A 21,557-nucleotide genomic window follows, 5' to 3' on the forward strand; every position below is an offset into this window, starting at 1 on the left:
CTTACTCGGAGACCCAGAGAACGCGGTCACCCTCGCGGTCCCGGAAGAGCAGGGCAAGACTTGAGTCCGGGCGGTCTGACAGAGCTCAACCCCGTATCCCCCGCCTGTCCACACACGTTCTCTTTTATACGCTGGGGTGACGTACCTTTGGGGAACGACCACGTTCCCTCACATAATTATTGCTTTAATGCTGTGCAAAGAGCTTGGAGTTGTATCTGGCACAATGCCAGGTCATAATTATTACAGATAATAGTAATTTGAGCCCTTGTTTCTAAGGACGGGCCTTTTCTCCGTTTTTTTTCTTTTTAATTCTTAATTACGGTAACACGCTCAACGTAAAACGTGCCATCGTTGAATGTACCGTTTGGGACCGTTGAGCGCATTCACGCTGGGGTGCAACCAGCCTCCAGAACTTTCCGTCTTGCAAAACCGAGGCCCCGTCCCCGCGAAACATTCTCTCCACGCTCCCCGCCACCCGGCCCCTGGCACCCGCCTCCTCCTTTGCACCTCTGGGAGTCTGACCCCTCTAGACGCCTCATGTAGGGATGTGGGCCACAGCAAGTGGGGATCCCATTTTTAACTGGGGGGGGGGGGCGACCCTCCATACCGCTCTCCACGGCAGGCGCAGCGTTTGACGTTTCCAAGGCGAATTTTTTTTTTTTTTTTTTTTTTTTTTTAAAGAAGTAAACGGAAGCGTTTCCACGTTTCTGGAATTCCTGGCTACAGTTCCCTTCATTGAAATTGTGGCCCGAGGTTGTCTTTTCTGCTGTAATTGCAGGGCAGGAGGGCGGTCCGATTGAGACAGAACTGGACCGTGGGCTTTCCCCTTCTCTCTCTCTGTCCCTGTTTGCTCAGGGCCTTTCAACAAGTTCCTTCTCCTCTGTGGACAGCCCGGTTTCCTTGTCCACGGTGGCAGTGGCCGGCTTCCGGAGCGGAAGCTCTGCGGGGTGGGTTCCCCGGTCCTTCCTGGCCCTTCGGTGAGCCGGTGCTTCACCGTGTCCTTTCCAGGTGGACTTACAGAACGGGCTGTCCGAGTTCTCGGTGTCGCAACGCAGGCTGGTCCATGGCTGGAATGAGTTTGTCGCCGATAACACCGAGCCCGTGTGGAGGAAATACCTCGATCAGGTAGGGGTCTTTCCTTGCGTTAGCTAGTGTCGGCCCGAGCGTGTGGAATAGCCGTTCGGTGTTTAGATACTGGTTGGAGGTGTCCTTGGACCAGTCTGGGCTGCAGGGCGGCCGTGCTATAGAGAAGGCTCCCTGCTCGTTCGGGCTGCTTTTAGCCTGATGGCCACGAGCCGCTCACCAACTCCCCAGGCAGCCATGACCGTGAACGATACCTGCCGTTCGCCTCTGCCCTCGGTGCTGGCCCAAAGCCAAGTGGAAGGCACACGAGTCAGATGCCTAGAAGCCACAGGGAAGAGGAAAGAAAGCTTTGAAATACACGTGGCTGCAAATTCTGATCTGGAAGTCAACGAACGCCCTTACCGCCTACCCAGTGCCAGTTCAGAACCCCCCGGTTAACAGGCTGACTACCCCAGACACCTGCAGACATTCAGACTGCCTCGGTTTCCCCTCCTGAACCTGACACTTCTCCCTCCATTCTGTGGTACCCGGGCTGCGGGCTGCCCCAGGCTTCAGCGGCCTTCCTATTGGCTCAGCACTTAAAGCTTCGTGATTGGTCGCTTGACAGACCAATCACAGCCCTCTGTGCAGCATCCTCTGTCTCTACTCCCCTCCAGTCCCCCCCCCCCCCCCCCCCCCCCCCCCGCCGCTCATTGGTCAGGCCTCAGCACACTGGGAATATCTTTCATGGACGTGTTTGGCACCCAAGTCAGCTTCTGGGTGCCTAGGTGGCTCTAGCCGGCCCAGAAGCTTCCCGGAATCCCAGGGTTGGAAGGCACCAGTGGAGGCTCCTGGAAGTTAGAGTTCAGGGAAGCAGGCAGACACAGGCGGGGGGACTGACGGTCTCCCCTCTGCAGCTGGGCCTCGGTCTGTCCAGCCCTGACTGCCCCTTCCTGCCTCGGCTGTGCTAAAACTCCTACAGGGGCCCCTGGGTGGCTCGGTCGGTTAAGCGTCCGACTTCGGCTCAGGTCATGATCTCACGGTCTGTGGGTTCGAGCCCCGCGTCGGGTTCTGTGCTGACAGCTCAGAGCCTGGAGCCTGTTTCAAATTCTGTGTCTCCCTCTCTCTCTGCCCCTCCCCTGTTCATGCTCTGTCTCTCTCTGTCTCAAAAATAAATAAACGTTAAAAAATTAAAAAAAAAAAACAACAACAAACTCCTACAGATGCCAGCCAAGGCCTTTCCAGAAATGAGACCTCTTACGTTTCTAAGAGCAGGGAGCCTGCTTATTCAGCGTAACCTTGTCCGTTCAGGGATCCATCTGTGGGCTTCCCTGCAGGTCTAGAAGGCAACTCCCCATGGCTGTGTTTGCCCATCCTTGACGGGGACAGAAAAGCATCCGCACTCACTTACACGTGCGTGGAGAGCACTCGCTCTGTTCCAGGTGTTGACCACCCTGCTTGCCTCCGGCGACAGGGAGCTCTCCACCTCGAGAGACAGCCCTGCTTCTCTGTCTCCAGTGAATCGCCGTTAGGAGTCCCGCCTCAGCATGACCCGAGACGCGTGGCCCCAGGATCACAAGGCCAAGGTAGATTAGAGTCAGGCCAGCAGGGTTCCAGCCCCGCTTTCTAGCCTTGCGACACTTCGGGCCGGGCCTTGAGCCTCCTTGAGCCCGGTTGCGCTGTCTGGAGATTGGAACTAGTACGTCCCTGCTGTTCTGGGTTTTACGCGAGAAGAGGGCGGCTTAGCGCATTTAAGGACTTTCTGTCGTGGGCCCCCACCCCCATGCCTACCGGTTGGCCCTGGTTGAAGCTGGCAGTTAAGAGTCGGGCTGGCCGACGTGAATCCTTGGACAGTTCAGTTTCTCTCAGAGCCTCCGGCTGCTCATTGGTCAAGCAGGGACATTTGACGATACTGTGTCCTCAGGTTGGGGGGAGGCTAGGCATGTGCCCGGAGCGTGGCACAGATGAGGCGCTCGGTAAGATGTCGGTTGGTTTCAGCGTTACCGTTCACCTGGTGTATTGCCCGTGGCCCGCACAGTGAGCCTTCCGCAGACCCTTTCTGCCTGTGTCCCTTTACGTGTGGCCTTAGAGGGGCCCCGAGCCAGGAAGAGTCTAATCATCCGCGATCAGAGCAGTGCCCGTGGCACATGGGTCGGCCACCTGTCTGCTGTGTCTCACGGTGACTCGCCTGTGGCAGGTGCTTGGGATGGTCTCAAGGTGGGGGAAGGAGGGGGATGGTGATGCCAGTGTGGAAGAGCCATCTGGGTCCAGCTCCCGAGAGGGCCGGGCCTGTGGGACTGGAATTGGGGTTCAAGGTAGCACTTGACCCAGGCCTGGCTGGAGACCAGCACCTGGTCCCAGGTCTCAGAGTGGCCCCCGCCAGGATGCACAGCCCTGAGCTGGCCTGGAGCCCGGGGCTGGAGGGGCCCTGTGTCCAGAAATAGTCCTGTTGCTCCGGGAGTCCCGGGTGGGTGTGGCCTGCAGGGAGGGGAGGGGAGGGCAGGGCAGGGAGCCAAGTGGCCTTATGGAAGCGACCCGGACAGGAGGACATGCACCTGAGGCAGGACAGACCTAGTGCTGGTCTCTGCTCTGCTATGTGACCTTGAGTAGGAGTTCCAACCCCACCAAGCGTCAAGTTCCCCTGCCTCAAAATGGGTGCAGGCTGCTTCATTCATTCATTCACTCACTCATTTATTCATTCTAGATAAGTGCTTTCCATGTTGCTGGCCACGGGCTAGGCATTGTGCATAGAGCAGCAGCCACACCGACTTTCTGCTTTGGGGAAGACAGACGGCCAGCTTCCTGTGTCATCCGTCACCACTGAGTGTGGTCAGGACGGCCGTTAGGAAACGATAGCAGGGCGGCTTTTTGGGCTGCGTGGTCAGGGGAGCCATTCGACTGGTGCCCAGAGGAGGTGATCTTCGAACAGAGACCTGAAGGAAGGAGACACGGGAGCCGTGCGAGGGTCTGGAGGAAGGATGTGCAGGAGGGGGAAGTGCAAAGGCCCTGGGGCAGGAGAGGCCTGGTGCATGGGAGGCTAACCGAGCTTCAGAAGGTGGCCTGGAGATTTAAGGCGCCCAGTGCCTGGTGCGTTACGGGTGCCCGGCCCGTGTTTGTGTCACGCTTACCGTCTCACCTCTATCCAATCAGATGGCAAGTCTGTGACGGGCTCCGGGCCGAAACGAAATCTTACTCCTAGCTCTCCTGGGCTGAGGCATTTCTCCTCTCTGCACCAGGTTGAGTGGTGCCCTCCCCAATTCACATCTACCCAGAACCTCAGAATATTCTCTTATTTGGAAAAGAAGGTCTTTGCACAGGTGGCTAGTCCAGAGCAGGCCAGACTGGTCAGAGTGGCCCTAAATCCAATGCCTGGTGACCCTAATAAGAAGAGGGGAGACACACAGAGACACCCACAGGGAGGAGAGGGCCATGTGACCCAGGCGGGGCGTGTCTTACAAGGCAAGAGCCCCAGGGATGGCTGGAACCCCCAGAAGCTGGAAGAGCCAGGAAGGACTCTCTCCCAGAACCTCCAGGAGAGACTGTGGCCGCATCAGCACCTTGATCTGGAGTTCTGGCCTCCGGAACTGAGTGAGAACCAGCCCCCGGTGTTCAAAGCCCCCCAGGTCGTGGTCATTTATCACAGCAGCCCCAGGACACTGACGCACCTCCGTGGGCTTTCCGGAGCTCACGTTCCCCTCTTCTCTTGGACTTCGTTCTCCCGGATTTCTGAGGAAAGGGTGTGTCTGCCTCCGCCGGGGAGTGCATGGCCTTGGCAGTGAGCTCTGCCTGCAGCGCTGGGCGCAGCCCAGGGCCTCTCAGCCCCTCGCTCTGCCGGCTGCCCCGAGACTCTCAGACGCGACAGTGGGACTTCGCTGGGCAAACCTTTCGTTGGTCTTTCATTAGGGACGTTTTCAAAACTATGCATAAGTTGGGGCGCCTGGGTGGCGCAGTCGGTTAAGCGTCCGACTTCAGCCAGGTCACGATCTCGCGGTCCGTGAGTTCTAGCCCCGCGTCGGGCTCTGGGCTGATGGCTCAGAGCCTGGAGCCTGTTTCTGATTCTGTGTCTCCCTCTCTCTCTGCCCCTCCCCCGTTCATGCTCTGTCTCTCTCTGTCCCAAAAATAAATAAACGTTGAAAAAAAAAAATTAAAAAAAAAAAACTATGCATAAGTAGAATAATAGAATGACCCCCACACACCCGTTACCTGCCTTCGATGATTATCAGTCTGTTTGACCCACTTTTATCCGCCCCCCCTTTCCTCTGCAGCCTTTTAGAACAGATTATGGTTACTGAATCCTTTTAGCACGGCCCTATCTTAAACAATTATGACTTGCCTGTTGACACCTTGGCTTTCACCTCGATCCTAAGCTTTGGTCTACTCTCTCTCTTTCTGTTTTTATGTGTTTGTGTTTCTGTTTGCTTTCGATCGTCTGTAACATGAGATACTATGTAGTCTGTGAAACGAGGGGGCAGATCCATGAAACAATAAAGTAAACACCCTTTCGGGAAGTTTCTGTGACACCCGTCGAGGGGAACGACCTCCCTGGAGGCCCCCGAGGCAGTTAGTTACAGGAGCAGGGTGGTGTAGTTGGGACGCATGGGACTGGGGAGCTGGTGGAGCGAAGGGGACCCTTAGGCCATGCTGGACCAGCTCTGGCCAGCCACCAGAGGGGCTGGGTCCTGCCCTGGAGCGTCATGGAGACGTGGCAAGGTGGGCCCGGGACCTCCAAGGCAGGGCCGGGGCCGGCGTCTGGACAGGCACGGCGTTGGACGACCCCCAGGGAGCCAGTGTCAGTGAAACGGCAGAGGTGGGATTTCGGGTGGAGGGGACCCTTTGGACGGGGCGGTATTTCTCCCTAGCGCTCGGGCCCCTGTGGTGCTGGCCCGGGAGCCCGGCCTCGAGCAGAGAGTTGCGTCCCAGGGGGGAGGGACTGGAAAAGAAGCCGTCACCACCCGCCCCCCCCCCACCGCCCTGTTTTCACTTTTCAGTTTAAGAACCCCCTGATCCTGCTCCTCCTGGCCTCCGCCTTGGTGAGCATCCTCACGAAGGAGTATGAGGACGCCGTCAGTATCGCCGCGGTGAGTGCCCGGGGGTCCGTCTCTGCCCCGCACGGCGGTGTCCTGGTTAATTTTGCCGGCGCTGTCTTGGCGGGTAGCCAGGTGGCCTCTGGTTCCTTCCTGTGGGGAGCAGTGTCGCGGAGAATTCCTTGGCCGAGACCCCCGGGCTGGAACTGCTCTGTCCCTCTGTGCAGGTAGCACACATCGGTCCACAGAGTGGTCCTTTGTGAGCTGCTTCCCAGAGGTGAGCACCGAGCACCTGCCTGAAAAGGATTCCTTCTTAATTTGGGTGAAAGTCGCATCATTTAAAAAGTAAGCGTTTTAAAGTGTACAATCCAGGGGCGCCGGGGCGGCTCGGTCAGTTGAGCGTCCGGCTTCGGTTCAGGCCGTGATCTCACAGTTCGTGGGTTCGAGCCCCGCGTCGGGCTCTGTGCCGACAGCTCGGAGCCTGGAGCCTGCTTCAGACTCTGTGTCTCCCTCTCCCTCTGCCCCTCCCCTGCTCATGCTCTCTCTCTATCTCAAAAATAAATAAAAACATTAAAAAATAATAACAATAATAATAATAAAAGAATACGTCTGTACTCTAGGATCCTGTGTTGTGTGTCTATGCAGAAAAATCTAGAAGGGTACCCCAAAATGTGAATCTTTGGATACCAGAATTTGGGATGATTTTTCTGTTCTTTTTTTTTTGCGGGGGGGGTGTCGCATCCGTTTTATAAATTTCTGTTTTGCAAGAAGGGAACAGAGTTGGCAGGGCCGGGTGCCGTGGTCCACCTTCCACGGGCCAGCTCGCTCACTCGTGGAACAGCTGGGTGCTGACACCCCTCCCTGTTTGCTCCCTAGGCGGTGCTTATCGTGGTGACTGTCGCCTTCATCCAGGTGCGTAGCTCTTTCCTGAGGTCTCGGGCGGGGGAACCCGGGTGTGACGGGAGCCTTCCAGTTCCCGGCCTTGAGTGTCATGTCGGATGTGCTTCCGCCAGGAATACAGATCTGAAAAATCGTTAGAGGAGTTGACCAAGCTGGTCCCTCCCGAATGTAACTGGTGAGTCAGAGATGGCCTGGGGCTTCTTGGTTCCTCGGGGCAGCCAGTGGGCTGGTGGGGTTGGCAAAGTTTGCCAAGTCTGTGTCCCTTGTGGTGTGATGGAGGGGAACCCCGCCTTCCTGGGGGTTGGGAGACATGGCGTCTGCCTTGCCAACGGATTACTGTGTGTCTTTGGGCGTGTCGTTCGACTTCTCTGGGCTTTCACGGCCTCATCAGGGTCTAATGAGAGTGCCGGGGCTGGGGCCATGGGTGGCGGGAGTGGATTTGGGAAGAGAGCAGCCCGCGACCCCCGTGGTATGGTGGGCACGGCTGGACTGAGTGGCCTGAGCCGTCGCGACGCGGGGCTCCAACAGGCCGAGGCTTCGGGCCGTTGGGCTGTGGGGTGAGACGTTGCCAGGCTGGCCTCAGCGGCCCCGCCGGCCTCTTTCCTGCCTGGACGTTTCCGCGTCGCCCGTTGTTACCACACGGCCATCCCCAGAGGCGTTTGAAAGGGACAAAGGGAGACCGAGAATGCAGTGCTATGCGGTAGAACTTTCTGGGATGTTCTGTAATCCACGCCGTCCAGGACGGACCACTACTCACCTATGACCACGTCAGCGTGGCTGGGGAAGTGAGTTCTTCACTTCACTGAACTTCAGTAGCCGGCGGGACAGCTGAGACTTCTGGCAGGTGCACAGTCCGCTGCCCCAGGGTAGGGACGCGGCCGACCCCCGGGAGGCAGTGTCTGGGGCCTGGCATTTTCTTGATGTCATTTCCAGTTTGCCAGTGACTTTTCTAGTCTCTCCTGGTGAAAATGGACTGATTTCAGGAAAGGGCCAAGTCTGCGCCCCTCCCCCGCCCCCCGGCTGGCTCTGCTCATTGTTGTTTTGGGGCCAGTGTCTTTCCCAAATTTGCACCTGCTGCTTACAACAAATTAGCAGAAAGTATCTCACGGGCCCAGGGGCTTGGGAAGGGTTTAGACACACAGTAGCCCTCTGCTTTCTCAAAGATGATGTTTGGGGAAGAACCTGAACATGTCTCTAGATACATATGGCACAGGGGCGCCCCACAGCTGGGGTAGAAAGCTCTAGTGGGTTGCGTCCCACCTCCCAAGAAGCCAGCAAGCCAGGGGCGTGTGTGTGTGTGTGTGTGTGTGTGTGTGTATAACACAAGGCAGAGAATAACCAGTAACAGAGACAAAAAGAGGGTGATGTGGAAGGGCTACAGAAGGTGAGTCGATTCTAGAAGGTTCACTGGGGGCACCAAACGTGATGGAGCTTAATCAGACGAGCCAGGCTGTCAGAAATCCGGATGTGTGACATGTGACGTAATCCTCCGAACAAACGGGCACGTAAATGATTCATGCGGTCTGATGATCTGATCTTGAGTGTAAATATCAGGTCTCGGCCTTTCAGGCGCACAGTGTGCCTTATCGACGTCCCCGGAAGTCACTTCTAAAAGACAGTTCTATTTTCAAGAAGAGTGATGACAGGCAGGCTGGTGGAATCGAAAGGGCACCGAAGATACGCAGCCTCTGTCTCGGTGTCTGTTCTCCACGCCGGGAGGAACAGACCTCCGTCCGTCGTGGAGCCGTTACGTATTTATTGAGCACCTACTGCGTGCCAGGAGAAATCAGGCCAGGGTTACCCCGGGGAACGGGAAGGGAAGGCCTCGACCATCAGAGAGCACACACTCCTACCAGGGGAGGCAGATAATAAAGGGAAGGAACGAGATGGTTTTGGAATACGGCAGGTGCATTCGAGCCAGAAGGGGCCCCCGCACCTGAAACCACAGGAAACCTCATGGAGACACAGTAGTACCCGATGGGAGAGTGGGAACGGCTTTCCGTAGCTGGTGAGCAGGCTGCCCTGATCTGACCTTTAAGGAGGAGCTGACATTTTAGGTTGGGGCCTGACAGATGGAAGGAGCCAGCCGTGGAGAGTTGAGCGAAACGTCTGACGGGTGCTCGTGGCTGCAAGGGACAGCCAAGCTGCCCAAACCAGAGAAATTGTGGTGTCTCGGGGCAAGGGGCCTCGGGTGGGAGGGACAGTGTGGTTGGTCAGCTGGAGATGACACGGGGGGCCTGGTGCTTTTATTTCTCGTGTTTTAAATGTCTTTATTTACTTTTGAGAGAAAGGGAGACAGAGACAGAGACCGAGTGTGAGTGGGGGCAGGGCAGAGAGAGAGAGGGAGACACCAAGTCGGAAGCAGGCTCCAGGCTCCGAGCTGCCAGCACAGAGCCCGACGCGGGGCTAGAACTCACGAACCGTGAGATCATGACCTGAGCTGAAGCCAAGACTCGGACACTTAACCGGCTGAGCCACCCAGGTGGCCCTGATCTTTGCGTTTTAAGAGCCCTCTGGCCACGGCGTGTGGGACAGAGAGAAGATGGCCAGGGACGGGGCGGGAGCCCGGCTGGGACTGTGGCGTCCGGGGAGGGTGGCGAATGGGGGGATTGCAGCGGGAGCCTGTGCCCAGAAGCACGTAGCTTGTTACTGGCACGGCCGTGAGCAGGGGTCATGGCCCAGCGGGAAAGGAGGTCCCGGGCTTCTCGGGCCCGTAAGATGCCCCCCCCCCCCAGCTCTGCCAGGCTGAGTCCTGGAGACCGTGCTCTGTGCCCGAGCGGTGTCTTCTCTGAGGACAGAAGTGCCTCTAGCCGCTGGCTCCATTAAGGAAGCTTTAGAGCTGCTGACTTACACCTGCAGAAGCTTCTGGAGGCCACGTGGCTCCGCCTTGCTTCCAGGCAGGGTAAACAGTAGTAGTGGGCCCGCGTTTCAAATGAAGCCGAGGGTCTCCCAGAAGCCACACGCTTCGCCAGACGTCTTTTAGCGTGCGTGACCTTAAAATACGACAAAACCACGAAGGCGCGAGGGTTTGTCCGTAACTGAGAGAGAAAGCGTGCTTCTGTATTCTTTGCTCAAATTGGCTAAAGTGCGCAAAAGTAGGATGTGATCAGCATGTCGGTGTGTGTGTGTGTGTTTGTTTGTTTACCGTTTCACATGCAGCATCAGAGAAGGAAAACTCCAGCATTTGCTTGCGCGAGACCTGGTTCCCGGAGACATCGTGTCTCTCTCGATCGGAGACCGGATCCCCGCAGACATCCGTCTCACTGAGGTGAGGAGTCCCGGACCCTGGCCTTTGTGATCTGCAGACACTTAGCTTATTGGCGACAGGCATATTCTCCCTCTCTTTCTCTCGTGCACACACACAAGGCATGAAGTTAGCAAGCAAGCTCATTTTAAGCACAAAGCCCCTCGAATTGTATTTCATAAATTATTCATTCCCAGTTTTAAGTTTTGGTCATGTGATTTTCTGCCTTAGAGCAGACGGCACTAGCCCGTTAAACCAGGGTGGGACTGAGGGATAAGGCAAGCGTGGCTTCTAGAAGGAGCTGCTCTGATGCCAGAAAGAAGCGTGACCAGATTGCTCAGTGCCGAAGAGGGAAACGGACCAGCGGAGACACAAAACGGAAGTACGAGCTTTCACGATAGTGTGGGTTGGGGACGTGGGGTGGGGGGCGAGCCGTGTCCCTGACCTTCGTGGGTGTCATGGTGCCACAGCGTCACCTGAGGCTCTCAGAGATGATCCTTGATGTATCAGAAAAGGTGAAGTCGAGTTCAGAGGGGTCTGTCGGCGGGGGTGATCTATTTTACGAAACTTTGCAGAAAGGCTGAAGAATCATTCACGGCTTTCAGTGATAACGGCTTCAGTGCAGGCTATCTCCCCGACTCACTTATTTCCAGAGCATGTGTCTTCGGGAATTGTAGGATCATTGGCACGCTGTTAACACAGCGGCCTGGAGGGGCGCCCGGTGGCTCGGTCGGTTGAGCTTCCGACTCTCGATTTCAGCTCAGGTCACGATCTCGAGGCTCGTCAGTTCGAGCCCCGTGTCGGGCTCCTTGCTGACGGTGTGTGGAGCCTGCTTGGGATTCATTCTCTCTCTCTCTCTCTCCCTCTCTCTCTCTCTCTCTCTCCCTCTCTCTCCGTCTCCCCCTCTCCCTCCCCTTCTCTCTCTACCCCTCCTCCACTTGAACTCTCTCTCTCCCTCTTTCTCAAAATAAATAAATACACTTAAAGAAAACAAAAACACAAACAGTGGCCTGGAGAGGGTGACAGGGAAGGACGAAAAGCCAAATCCGGGCCCCGCATTTAAAGCCCCGAGCCACTCTCTGCGGCAGAGGCAGGGGCCCGAGGGACACTCCCGCTTTCAAAGCCTTCTGCCCCTGACTTTGAGATCTGCTGGCAGGGTAGGGACCCGGGTGAGCAGGCTGGGGGGCTTGCTGTCAGGCTCATGCCGCTGTCCCTTCCCGCAACAGAACAGATTCCTCGGCGTCTGCTACCCCCCCTCCCCCGCCCCGCACTGGCCTTCAGCGGTCCAGACCGCTGTGCCCAGCGGTCCAGAGGCGGTGCCTCGAGGCGGCTAGTGCCCTGGGGCCGGGCATTGGCCCTGAGTTTGAAGCCAGGGCCTACCGTTCACAAGCTGGGTGGCCTGGAGCGAGGTGCTTAACCTTTGTGCCCCCCGTTTTCCCGTCTGCAAAACGGGGGAAGAAAGTGGGTGACCGTAAGGGTGACATCACCTGGATGGAAAGGGCTCAGCCCAGGGCCTGGCACGGGTGAGTGACGCACGCTGGAACTCGGGGGGCCCGGGGTTTCGTCTCCCCGCCCCGCGCCTGCCAGCCTGCGACTCTGACGAAGGCTCGGCCTCCCTGAGCCTTGGTTTCCCCATCTGTCAAAGGGGATAGCGCTCATTCCGCCTCGACGAGTTACCACCTGCGGCACGCTCGGCCCGGCGGCCGGCGTGACGTGAGCGGTCGGTGCGTCGGCAGTGGCTTCATTGCCCTCCCTTTCCCGTCCCCCCCACCCCCACCCCAAGTCCCTGCAACAGTTCGTAACCCCCGGGGAACTCTCTCCCTCAACTGGTTTTCTTCCTGCCTATGTTACGTCTATCCGCACCTGCTTCTGATGCCACAGGATGCTTTTTTCCCCGCGACCGGTCACAAGGCGGCACCTTCCCCTTCTTGGTATTTTGCAACTGCCCTGAACAACCCATGCCTTTGTTTATTCACCGTGGCATATTGGTGTCAGCTATTAAACCCTGAGATCCGGGAGAACTTTATATAGGGCTTAAAGCCACTTAGGTCCAGGAAACAGCGGGGTTCAAGAAAGTTCTTAAAATAGGTAAGCCCGCCACCCTTCTGCATAGTGTGTGGAGGTCACGGAGTATTTTCTCTTCCCACAGTGAAAACAAAGGCCAAGGCCTGGGGGAGAGGCTGATGTGGCCCAGCCAGTAGAGCAGGGTCACTGATCCTTGTTTTTCTTTGACCACTTCCAGAAATGAAAAGGGGGGTGAATGGAATCTGTCGGGGCTCCAAGTAAGGCTCTGTCTCGGAGGGGAGACTGGCTGGGCGTGAGGAGACAGGAACAGCCTTGTCTGCTCTCCGGCAGGAAGGGACCAGAGGCGTTCACTGTCTTCAGGCCCAGCCACCTCCGGGTGGCCACTGGTGTCACATAGGTTCTGGGCCTTGAGTATCTTTAGCAGCCAGAATCGTTGCACAGGCACGCACACATTGTTCCTTCTTGGCCCAGACATTCCCCTTCATCTCTGCCTCCCAGCGTGTTTCTCTTTCCGGAAAGAACGAATGCCCTTATATAGAAAGCCGGGTCTGTGCCGACCACGGGGTAGAAACTGCTTCCTTTCGTCTCCCAACAACCTTGAGAGAACACGACTTCATCTTCTGACTGTAAGACAAGGACACAGAAACGGGGAAAGGTCGAGCAGCCCGCCTGAGGTCATGCACCTGTCAGTGGGGGAGGAGGAGCCCATGCTCTCTGGCCTGCAGTCGGCTGTTCTGACTTTTTCTCGCTCCGTCTCTCCCTCTGGGTTCCCCAATGTATCTCTCTCCTCTGGCTGCTATAACAAATGACTAGATACCGAGCGGCTTACGACAACACAAATGTATTATCTTACGGTTCTGAAGGTCAGAATGACAGCTCATTTCACTGGGTGGAAAAAAGGAAGGTGTTGGCATTTGAAAACACAACCAATAAACCTGGGCAAGAGTTAAGGCTCACGTCTCAGCTCAGAAGGTCGGGGTGTTGACTGAGCCTCCACCTAGAAGATTCCTGCCAATCCCAAATTGACTTAAATGAAGTATATTCAGGATCAAGCCTGCCTGATTTAAAAATGTCCTGAAGGGGCGCCTGCGTGGCTCAGTCGGTTAAGCATCGGAATTCAGCTCAGGCCATGATCTCCCAGTTCGTGGGTTTGAGCCCTGGGTCGGGCTCTGTGTTGACAGTTTAGAGCCTGGAGTCTGTGTCCGTTTCTGTGGCTCCTTCTCCCTCTCTGTCCCTCCCCCACTTGAGCTCTATTTCTCTCTCAAAAATAAAACATTTAAAAAATTTTTTAAATGTTTTTATTATTTTTCTTTATTATCATTATTTTTTTGAGAGGCAGAGAGAGACAGAGCACGAGCGGGGAAGGGGCAGAGAGAGGGAGACACAGAGTCTGAAGCAGACCCCAAGCTCTAAGCTGGGCCCCCCCCATGGGGGCTCGAACCCACGAACCATGAGATCATGACCTGAGCCGAAGTCAAACGCTCAACCGACTGAACCACCCAGGCGCCCCATTAAAAAAAAAAAAATTTTTTTAATGTTCTGTAGACCAGATTAAGCTGTGAGCCTTAGTGACCTGTGCCTTTGTCCATATATCTAGTTAATTCCACTCACTGCCAATTCTGTTGTTCTTCCTGGCTGGTTCTTCTGTCCATGCCCACTGCACCCCCCCCCCCGCCCCTCCCCGGGGAGCCATCCTTGGCCTCACCTGGGTTCATTCCTTGGACTGTGGGCTTCCCTTCCCAATGCCACTGGCCGCGTCTTTCAACATCTAGCATCATTTTGTGGATCTCACTCACCTCCCTTCTCTGCTCAAGACTTTTCATGGCTCCTCATTACTTACAAGGTACCCTCCAAATTTCTTAGCCGATGCCAGAAGCGACTGAGTTCCAACCCCACCTCCCCCAGTGCTCCATGTGGACCAGACCTCCTGTCTTCTTGCCTGTACCCTCTCCATTCAGGGCTCGTCCCGCCCGTGGCTTCAGCACCAGGGACAGCGCCCACCGCACCCCCGCCAACCTCCACCCTCTCCCCACCACCCCGGCCAAGAATCTGTGTCCCAAAGAGGGTGGATAGGTGCCCACACTCAGCACCCTGGGTTTCTGTCCCGTTAAAGCTGGTGGGGTGCTGGGAGAAGAGAGGTCTTTTTTATTAAGCCTGTTACTACTGAGTTCGCGCGTCATCGATCCCCCCCAGTTTGCTTTCTCTTCCTTCCCTGCCTGATTCACTCACCGACTGTGTGCTTATCCTTCGAGGCCCATTTCAAGTCCCTGATCCTGCAGGAACTCACCTTTTCCGGCCCATCCCCCAACCCGGCAGCTCCGCCCTCCTGTTTCTCACGCCCAAGCCCAAGGCCGCAGGTTCGATCTGACAAAAACATCCGACTGCGGTCAGTTCGGCGCTCAGGCCCAGTCAGCGGAGGGGTTTCTCTTCCCCGTGTTGACCTTCTGTTCTTACTACAGTGCTGCTTAAATGTGAACAGAGTTAGGTACAAATTCCTTGTGCTTCAACCTGGAAACCTAAGCCAGATTTTCCTAGGAAGTACAACGTATTCAAATGATCATCCTGTCCCATGAGACGGTGTCTTCTGGAAACCGAATCCCTGCTTGCCTTGGGGATGTGGTGCCCCTTTCTCCCGCCTGCGTGCGTGGTGCCAGTGGCCGGTGGTGCTGGGCAGCTTCGTCTTCCCGTTTCTTCCTTCGTCGTGTTAGGCGCCACTCCAGGAAGTCCCTTGACTTTCCCTGTGTCCTGGAGATAAAAATACAAACACAAAGTCTAGGTCAGTGACGGTTGTTCTTTGACTATGGTAATAGAGTGACGGAAATGCCTGGGCTTCAGTGGGTCAGGGATTTACTCCTCTCTCACATGATGAGAGACTGGAAGGGGGGGTGTCCAGAGCCAATATGGCGGCTCCACCATGGAACAGAGTACAGGGCTTCTCCCAGGCCCCCATTGCGCCCTCCGCAGGATGGGACCGTCCTTTAAATGCTTGCAAGATGGCTTCTGGAGCCACTAGGGCGAAGGCCCAGGGAGGGAGAAAGAGGAAGCCAGAAGGGTGAAGAGCGTCTCACCCTCAGTCGTCTTCACAGATCTTGCCCTGGACCGTCCGTGACTTCTCCCTGTGTCCCCGTGTCCAAAGGGGTGGAGACACTGTGAGCTGCAAGGGATGCTGGGAAATAGCGTGGCGGGGGAAGGGGGCACATAGCCACCCCCGACTCCAGATACCACTGCCAACGGGGTTTCTATTAGGAAGAAGGGACGTGGGCATTATACAGGCAAGTGGGAGCCTTTGTCATTCTTGGGGACTGGGATCCTGCGGCCCTGAACACATTTTAAAAAGATCGCTGCTAGATTTTTTTTTAATTTGAAAGTATAGAGAACTCACCGGTCCCTGTTTGAATAATGCCGACCTAACTGTTCTCTTGTGAGCTTGTAGGACGTTGGCTTCTCTCAGTTGGTCTTAGATACTTAAATGACAAGGTCCTTAGGGGCAGAGTTCACCCTGGCCCCCCACGTATGTCCTCCATAGTATCCAGCTGGCCACAGGAGGCTCACCTCTTGGTGATAGCTACTGGGTCTGTGGTCGTTTCGCAAGATGGTCAAGAGTGCGGTTTCTGGAACTAGAGCCTTGGCTCACGCTTCGGCTCTGCCACGAAGCAGCTGTATAACCTTGAACAAGTTACTTGAGCAAGTGACTTAATGTTTCCGTGCCTCGGTTTCCCCATATGTAAAATGGAGAAAACAGTAGCATCTTTCATGGAGGGGATGGGGATTTGGAGAGAGGGGCCTTGCAAAGTGCTCGGCCCAGGGCCTAGCTCATCACAGGAGTTCTGGGAACGTGAACGCTCTCTCCTCCTCTCCTGGTGTGTGTGTGTGCGCGTGCACACGTGTGGTTTCTGGTACTAACACAACCTAAGGCTGCTGCTGAGTAAGCTGGCTCCGTGATGCTCCAGGCACAGGATTGTATGGGTTTCTCCAAGGTGGGCAGGACGCGGAGTGTCCGGAGAAAGACACAGGTGCTTTGAAAGATACGCTCTAGGGGTGCCTGGGTGGCTCAGTCCGTTGAGTGTCCGACTTCAGCTCAGGTCATGATCTCACAGCTCGTGAGTTCGAGCCCCGCATCGGGCTCTGTGCTGATGGCTCAGAGCCTGGAGCCTGCTTCGGATTCCGTGTCTCCCTCCCTCTCCGCCCCTCCCCTGCTCGTGCTCTGTCTCTCTCTGTCTCTCTCTCAGAAATAAACATTAAAAAAAATCGTAAGATATATTATAAATTAACCATTGCCCAGGTATTTTTTTAACAGTACACTAAAATTTTAAATAATGTTAAAGCAGGTATGAGACTTCTGTGTTTTTCCGGGGCGGGGGGCACACGATCAAATCTTGTCCAGTTCCCGGAGGCCCGTGAGGCCGTGTTCTGGTAACTTGTCCCGCGACTTCGACGTGGTGTTTGTTGTCTGTTGGCGAATGGAATTAAGGTGCCAGATACCGTTCTGTGCTTTTCTGGTCGCGGTTTTGTTGTGTTCTGTTTTGTTTTGTTTTGTCGTGGCAAAATTAGAAAGGAAAACAAAAGCAGAAGCCTCGTTCCATCCTAAGATGCGATTTGTATTAGTTCTTCGTGGCAGAAAATCCTCACGAAAATAGCTGTACCTGAATGGCAGAGGTGGCTGAGGGCAGTATGGTTTACTTTACGAAACCAGACATCATGGGGCGCCTGGGAGGGCTCCGTCAGTTCAGCCACCGACTCTTGATTTTGGCTCAGGTCATGATCTCACGGTGGGGATTGCGCCCCAGGTGGGTTCTGCACCGAGCCTGGAGCCCGCTTGGCATCCTTTTTTCCACCCCTGCCCCTCCCCCACTCACGCATGCACACTCTCTCTAGGACAAACAAAAAGACAAAACAAAACGAGGAATCAGAGCCACCATTTCTGGAAGGCCTCAGATCCAGAGCAGCCAGCACGCACGCACCTCAGGTGGCTGGGTCCCAGTCGTCCCAGCTGCCCTCCGAAGGCGTCTCCCCAGCCACGCCTCTGTTCAACGCCAGATCGGTCGTTTTTATCACTTGGCAAGATGGCAGTGATCTCTCAAAGCCTAAAGATCAGGTCCAAATTCAAACAGAGACCTACGCATTCTTTAATGCACCAAAGAAAGGCGTCTGAAGTTCCTGAATGTTGCATCACACTCGGGGGCTCCCCGGCTCGCGGGTTTAGAAATGACCCCTCCCTGTCAGGGGTGGTCCCAGATCAGCCTTGTTTTTCTTCCCTGCCAACACTGGAGTGTTGTCCCTGGAACGTGTCCGGGAAGCCAGGAAAGCCTGCATTGGAACATCCTTCCAGGTCACTACAGGTAGCCCAGAAAAAAGTCCCTTCCAGCCCGACTCCAGGGCCTGGCGGAGGGACGTTTTCTGCTTAGAGCTGCGTGCCTACTTTGTAGCTGCCCGTCGGTCAGGATTCGTCCCTGTCGACCGGGACCGCTGACTCTTAGGCACAGGACGCTTTTCCCAGTTGAGAAGTTTTATGGGGTGCGAGGGGTCCGTTCTGCGCTTGACCGAGCTGTTCTCAGGGCGACAGGGGCAGACTGCGTTCTTTTCCCCTCGTGGCTCTAGGTCACAGACCTCCTAGTGGATGAATCCAGTTTCACGGGAGAAGCAGAGCCGTGCAGTAAGACGGACGGCCCGCTGACGGACGGAGGGGACCTCACCACTCTGAGCAACATCGTCTTCATGGGGACCCTGGTGCAGTACGGGAAGGGGCAGGTGAGCCCCGGGGACCTCGGCCGCCCTCCCCAGCAGGCTCCCCGCCTCAGATCTCACCCTTCTCTCTCCCGAACGCAGGGAGTCGTGATCGGAACAGGGGAGAGGTCCCAGTTCGGGGAAGTGTTTAAGATGATGCAGGCCGAAGAGGTAAGGGCCGGGGGCGGGGGGGGAGTGCTTTGCTTTTCTTGCAAGTCGGGGTTTGAGATTATTCTCGGCTGCTGCTGCCACGCCCTGCGCCCTCCTTAGGCATGAGGGTGATGTGGTCAATACGAGTTCACGTTTTTTAAACTTTGTTTTTATTTAAAAACACTTATGGCCGGGGGGGGGGGGGGAGGGCGCCTGGGTGGCTCCGTCGGTTGAGCGTCCAGCTTTGGCTCTGGTCACGATCTCACGGTTCGTGAGTTCGAGCCCCGCTTCGGATCCTCTGTCCCCGTCCCCCCCCCCCCTCTCGGCCCCTCCCCCCCCACGCTCTTCCTCAAAAATAAATAAAACGTTACAAAACAACACAGGTAAAAACACTTACTAGGATTTTTTGCCGAGATACAGCTCACAGACCGTAACACGCACGGGCCTGAAGGGTGGAGGCCAGTGGATTTTTACATGCGTGTGGCCCGCTCTGTGATTGTCGCCCCGCTCAAGATATGAGAAAGCCGGGCAGTGTCCTCTAACAGACCCACCGATGTCCTCCTTTCAGACGCCTAAAACCCCGCTACAGAAAAGCATGGACAAGCTGGGGAAGCAGCTGACACTCTTCTCGTTCGGCATAATTGGTGAGCGAGGCCGTTTCTGCGCTGGGTCCCGGGGGGCGCGGGGGAGCCGTCCTGAGGTCCTCAGTGGGACCGAGGGTGGACGGGAGACTCAGGGGGCCAAGCGGTCTCTGTGTGAGACAAGACAAGCTGTCGTACAGAGCAGCCTGCCCCTGGGAGGGCCTAGCGTGGTCAAGGTGTATCTCTTGCTCGTTCCTGCCTGGGTGGCTTTCCTGGGTAGGTCACCTCCAAACGCCGCCTCGGGGTCCCGGGCCCCGACCTTTCCCCCTTCTTCCAGGTCCCCAGAGGCGGGCCGGAATTCCTTTCAGCCAGCGAGTGGGGGAAAGCGGGAACACAGAGGTTGTGTGGGAAGTTTTTAAAATTTTTTTATTTTTGAGAGACAGAGCACGAGTGGGGGAGGGGCAGAGAGAGAGAGGGAGACACAGAATCGGAAGCGGGCTCCAGGCTCCGAACCGTCATCAGCACGGAGCCCGACGCGGGGCTTGAACCCACGAACTGTGAGATCATGACCCGAGCCGAAGTCGGAGGCTTGACCGACTGAGCCCCCCCAGGCGCCCCAGTACGGGCCATTTTTAAGGCATGGGCCCCCAAGGCCTGCTGTCTTTGCCCCTTCTTGATTGGCCAGAATGGAGTCACATGGCCTGCCTGACCGCAAAGGCGACTGGGAGGGACAGTTTAGCCACGTGTCTACGTTACCGACCAGGCTGTGCCGCTCGGCCTCTGGCAACACAGCAAACGGGCCCGACCCGATGCCGCGGATCTAAATTTAGGTCTTAAGCCTGAATCCCCCCTTGGGGCCGCCCCGGTCCCTTCGCCCACTCCTTCCTGCTGTCTCCAGCTCTGGCTTTGACTGAGTGTTCCTCGTTTTCCAGCCCTCACGGTCAGCCGGAGCCTGGCCCGTAGCAGATTCTCAATAAACACTTGTTGAGTGAATACTTAATAAAGGAACCGACCCAGAAAGCAGCGCCCCCTAGCGCGGGCAGTGATGACAGGACGTACGAGTGGGTCTGGCTAGACCTGCGGAGGAGCCAGAGGACGTTTCCGGGAGAAGCAGACGTTGCGCCTCTGGCCACCCAGATGTGTGAATTCATTTAGCGAGTGTCTTGTGACTCTGGGAGAGGTTTGGGGCCACTGCGACGGATCAGACACAGCCTCGGCCCTTTGAATGCGCCCAGGCCGAGAGGAGGGAGGCACCTGAACAAACGTGCCACCTGAAGGTCATGGCTAATCTCCAGTGGGAGGCCGGGGAAGGCTCCAAGGGAGGTGTGGCATTAAGCCGGGTCTCGTAGGGTGACAGGAATTTGCCGAGGGAACAAAGAGGGAAATTCGGAATTTCGTGCCGGGGCCGAGGGGATCTCCGCTCCCCTGCAACTTACACGCAGAAGTAGATTTAGCCAAGTGGTGAAGAGGATGCGGTCTGGCGTCCGGGCTTCCAGACCTGTCGTGCGGGGGACGCACCCGCCTGCCCTTTCTTCCCTGGACACCCGTCCCCAGATTCCGGTGTCTGGTCACCTCTCCAAGTTCAGCTTTGGATTTCAGTGCCCGGCGTTGGCTCAATCACAGGCTGTACTGTGTTTTTGAGCAGCTCCCTTCCGGCCTGTTCCAGCCTGTCCTGCCTTCGTCCCTCCTTTCCAGCCTGTTCTGTCCTGGAGCCCTAGTGGAAGATGGGTCTTAACCGGCCGATTCCGATCTCAGCCAGTGGGGCTCTCAGCCGGGATGGCACTTCAGGTGTATTCCTGCTTCTCAAATCCCGAAACAACTCCTCGAGGGGGACATGGTCATTATGCCCACTTTACAGATGAGGACACTGAGGCCCCAGAACTTCTCCTCCTTGCCAGAGCATCCCGTGCGCGTCCACGGGTCCCAGTGTGACTCATGCCCCCTCTCTGCCCCACCTCAGGCGGGGTCCCCGTGTCCCGGGCCTGCTGGTTAGTAAACACCAGGTGACTGATGGGGACGAGAGTGTAACAGGGGACACGTTGGGACACGAGCACGGCAGGACGGAATCCTCTACGACCCGGGCCCACGTGCCTGTCACAGGAACAGCTGTCACCTGCCACATCGGACGCCATGGGGGGGGGGGGGCGTCCCAGCACAAACGGCCCCCGGGGAGAGTTCTGGAATCGTCTGCCAGCGTTTTCCAACAGCCTGCGATGAACTCACGGAGGGATGGTCTGTCTCTTTCTCTGACTTGAGCCGGCTTGGTCCTTTCCGGAAAAAGTAAAACCGTTCTTTTTGGCGGGCGTGGGAGTGTCTTACAAAGGAACAGGAGAGTGGTCACAAGTCCTTGAGGTTCCTACCCGTTGACTCAGGCGCAGGAGAGGAGTCTGAAACACCTGGGCGTGTCAGAGGAGGTGCGCGTGTGCGCGCGTGTGTGCAGATGTATACTTTTTGTCTCTTTCCCAGGCGTAATCATGTTCACGGGCTGGCTACAAGGAAAACAGCTTCTGAGCATGTTCACGATTGGGGTCAGGTAAGGGCACAGACCTCCCCTGGGAAGGCGGGAGCGGGGAAGACCGGGGAGCAGGACCCCGGCCTTGGGTGGGAACGCTGCGGGTTTGAAGCCTGTCTCTGCCACGGCCTGATTCTGTGACTCTGGCAAGCGTGTTGGCCTGAACTCAGTGTCCTGGCGGGAGCAGTGGAGGCCAGCCTGCCCCACGTGGCGGGGACCCCACCGCCTCTGGGGCAGGGCAGGAAGGCTCCCGCGCGCCACCCCTCCCTCGCCGGTCCCCGGCCCCCGCCGTGAGGGCCCGCGGATGACTTGTCCGCACCACCCAGGGCTGAGGG

The 21,557-nt window shown here is 56.6% G+C and overlaps 1 protein-coding gene and 1 long non-coding RNA gene across 4 annotated transcripts in view; one reads left to right on the forward strand and one right to left on the reverse strand.

Annotated features, from left to right (window-relative positions):
• ATP2C2 (ATPase secretory pathway Ca2+ transporting 2) overlaps positions 1 to 21,557 on the forward strand; it is a 63,102-nt gene that overhangs the window by 22,263 nt on the left and 19,282 nt on the right. For 2 of the 3 annotated variants that reach the window (XM_045439862.1, XM_045439863.1), the window contains exons 3-11: positions 1,009 to 1,125; positions 6,051 to 6,140; positions 6,963 to 6,998; positions 7,100 to 7,161; positions 10,146 to 10,254; positions 17,854 to 18,003; positions 18,082 to 18,150; positions 18,698 to 18,773; positions 21,177 to 21,243. In XM_045439862.1, the coding sequence (XP_045295818.1) occupies positions 1,009 to 1,125; positions 6,051 to 6,140; positions 6,963 to 6,998; positions 7,100 to 7,161; positions 10,146 to 10,254; positions 17,854 to 18,003; positions 18,082 to 18,150; positions 18,698 to 18,773; positions 21,177 to 21,243 (776 nt within the window). The remainder of the gene's footprint in view (positions 1 to 1,008; positions 1,126 to 6,050; positions 6,141 to 6,962; positions 6,999 to 7,099; positions 7,162 to 10,145; positions 10,255 to 17,853; positions 18,004 to 18,081; positions 18,151 to 18,697; positions 18,774 to 21,176; positions 21,244 to 21,557) is intronic. The other variant, XM_045439864.1, reaches the window with a different exon arrangement.
• LOC123577705 overlaps positions 14,378 to 21,557 on the reverse strand; it is a 35,942-nt gene continuing 28,762 nt past the window's right edge. Inside the window, exon 11 of the long non-coding RNA XR_006702033.1 lies at positions 14,378 to 15,000. This is a non-coding gene — a long non-coding RNA (uncharacterized LOC123577705). The remainder of the gene's footprint in view (positions 15,001 to 21,557) is intronic.

The sequence above is a fragment of the Leopardus geoffroyi genome, chromosome E2, assembly GCF_018350155.1.
Source record: "Leopardus geoffroyi isolate Oge1 chromosome E2, O.geoffroyi_Oge1_pat1.0, whole genome shotgun sequence".
Taxonomy (NCBI): Eukaryota; Metazoa; Chordata; class Mammalia; order Carnivora; family Felidae; genus Leopardus; species Leopardus geoffroyi.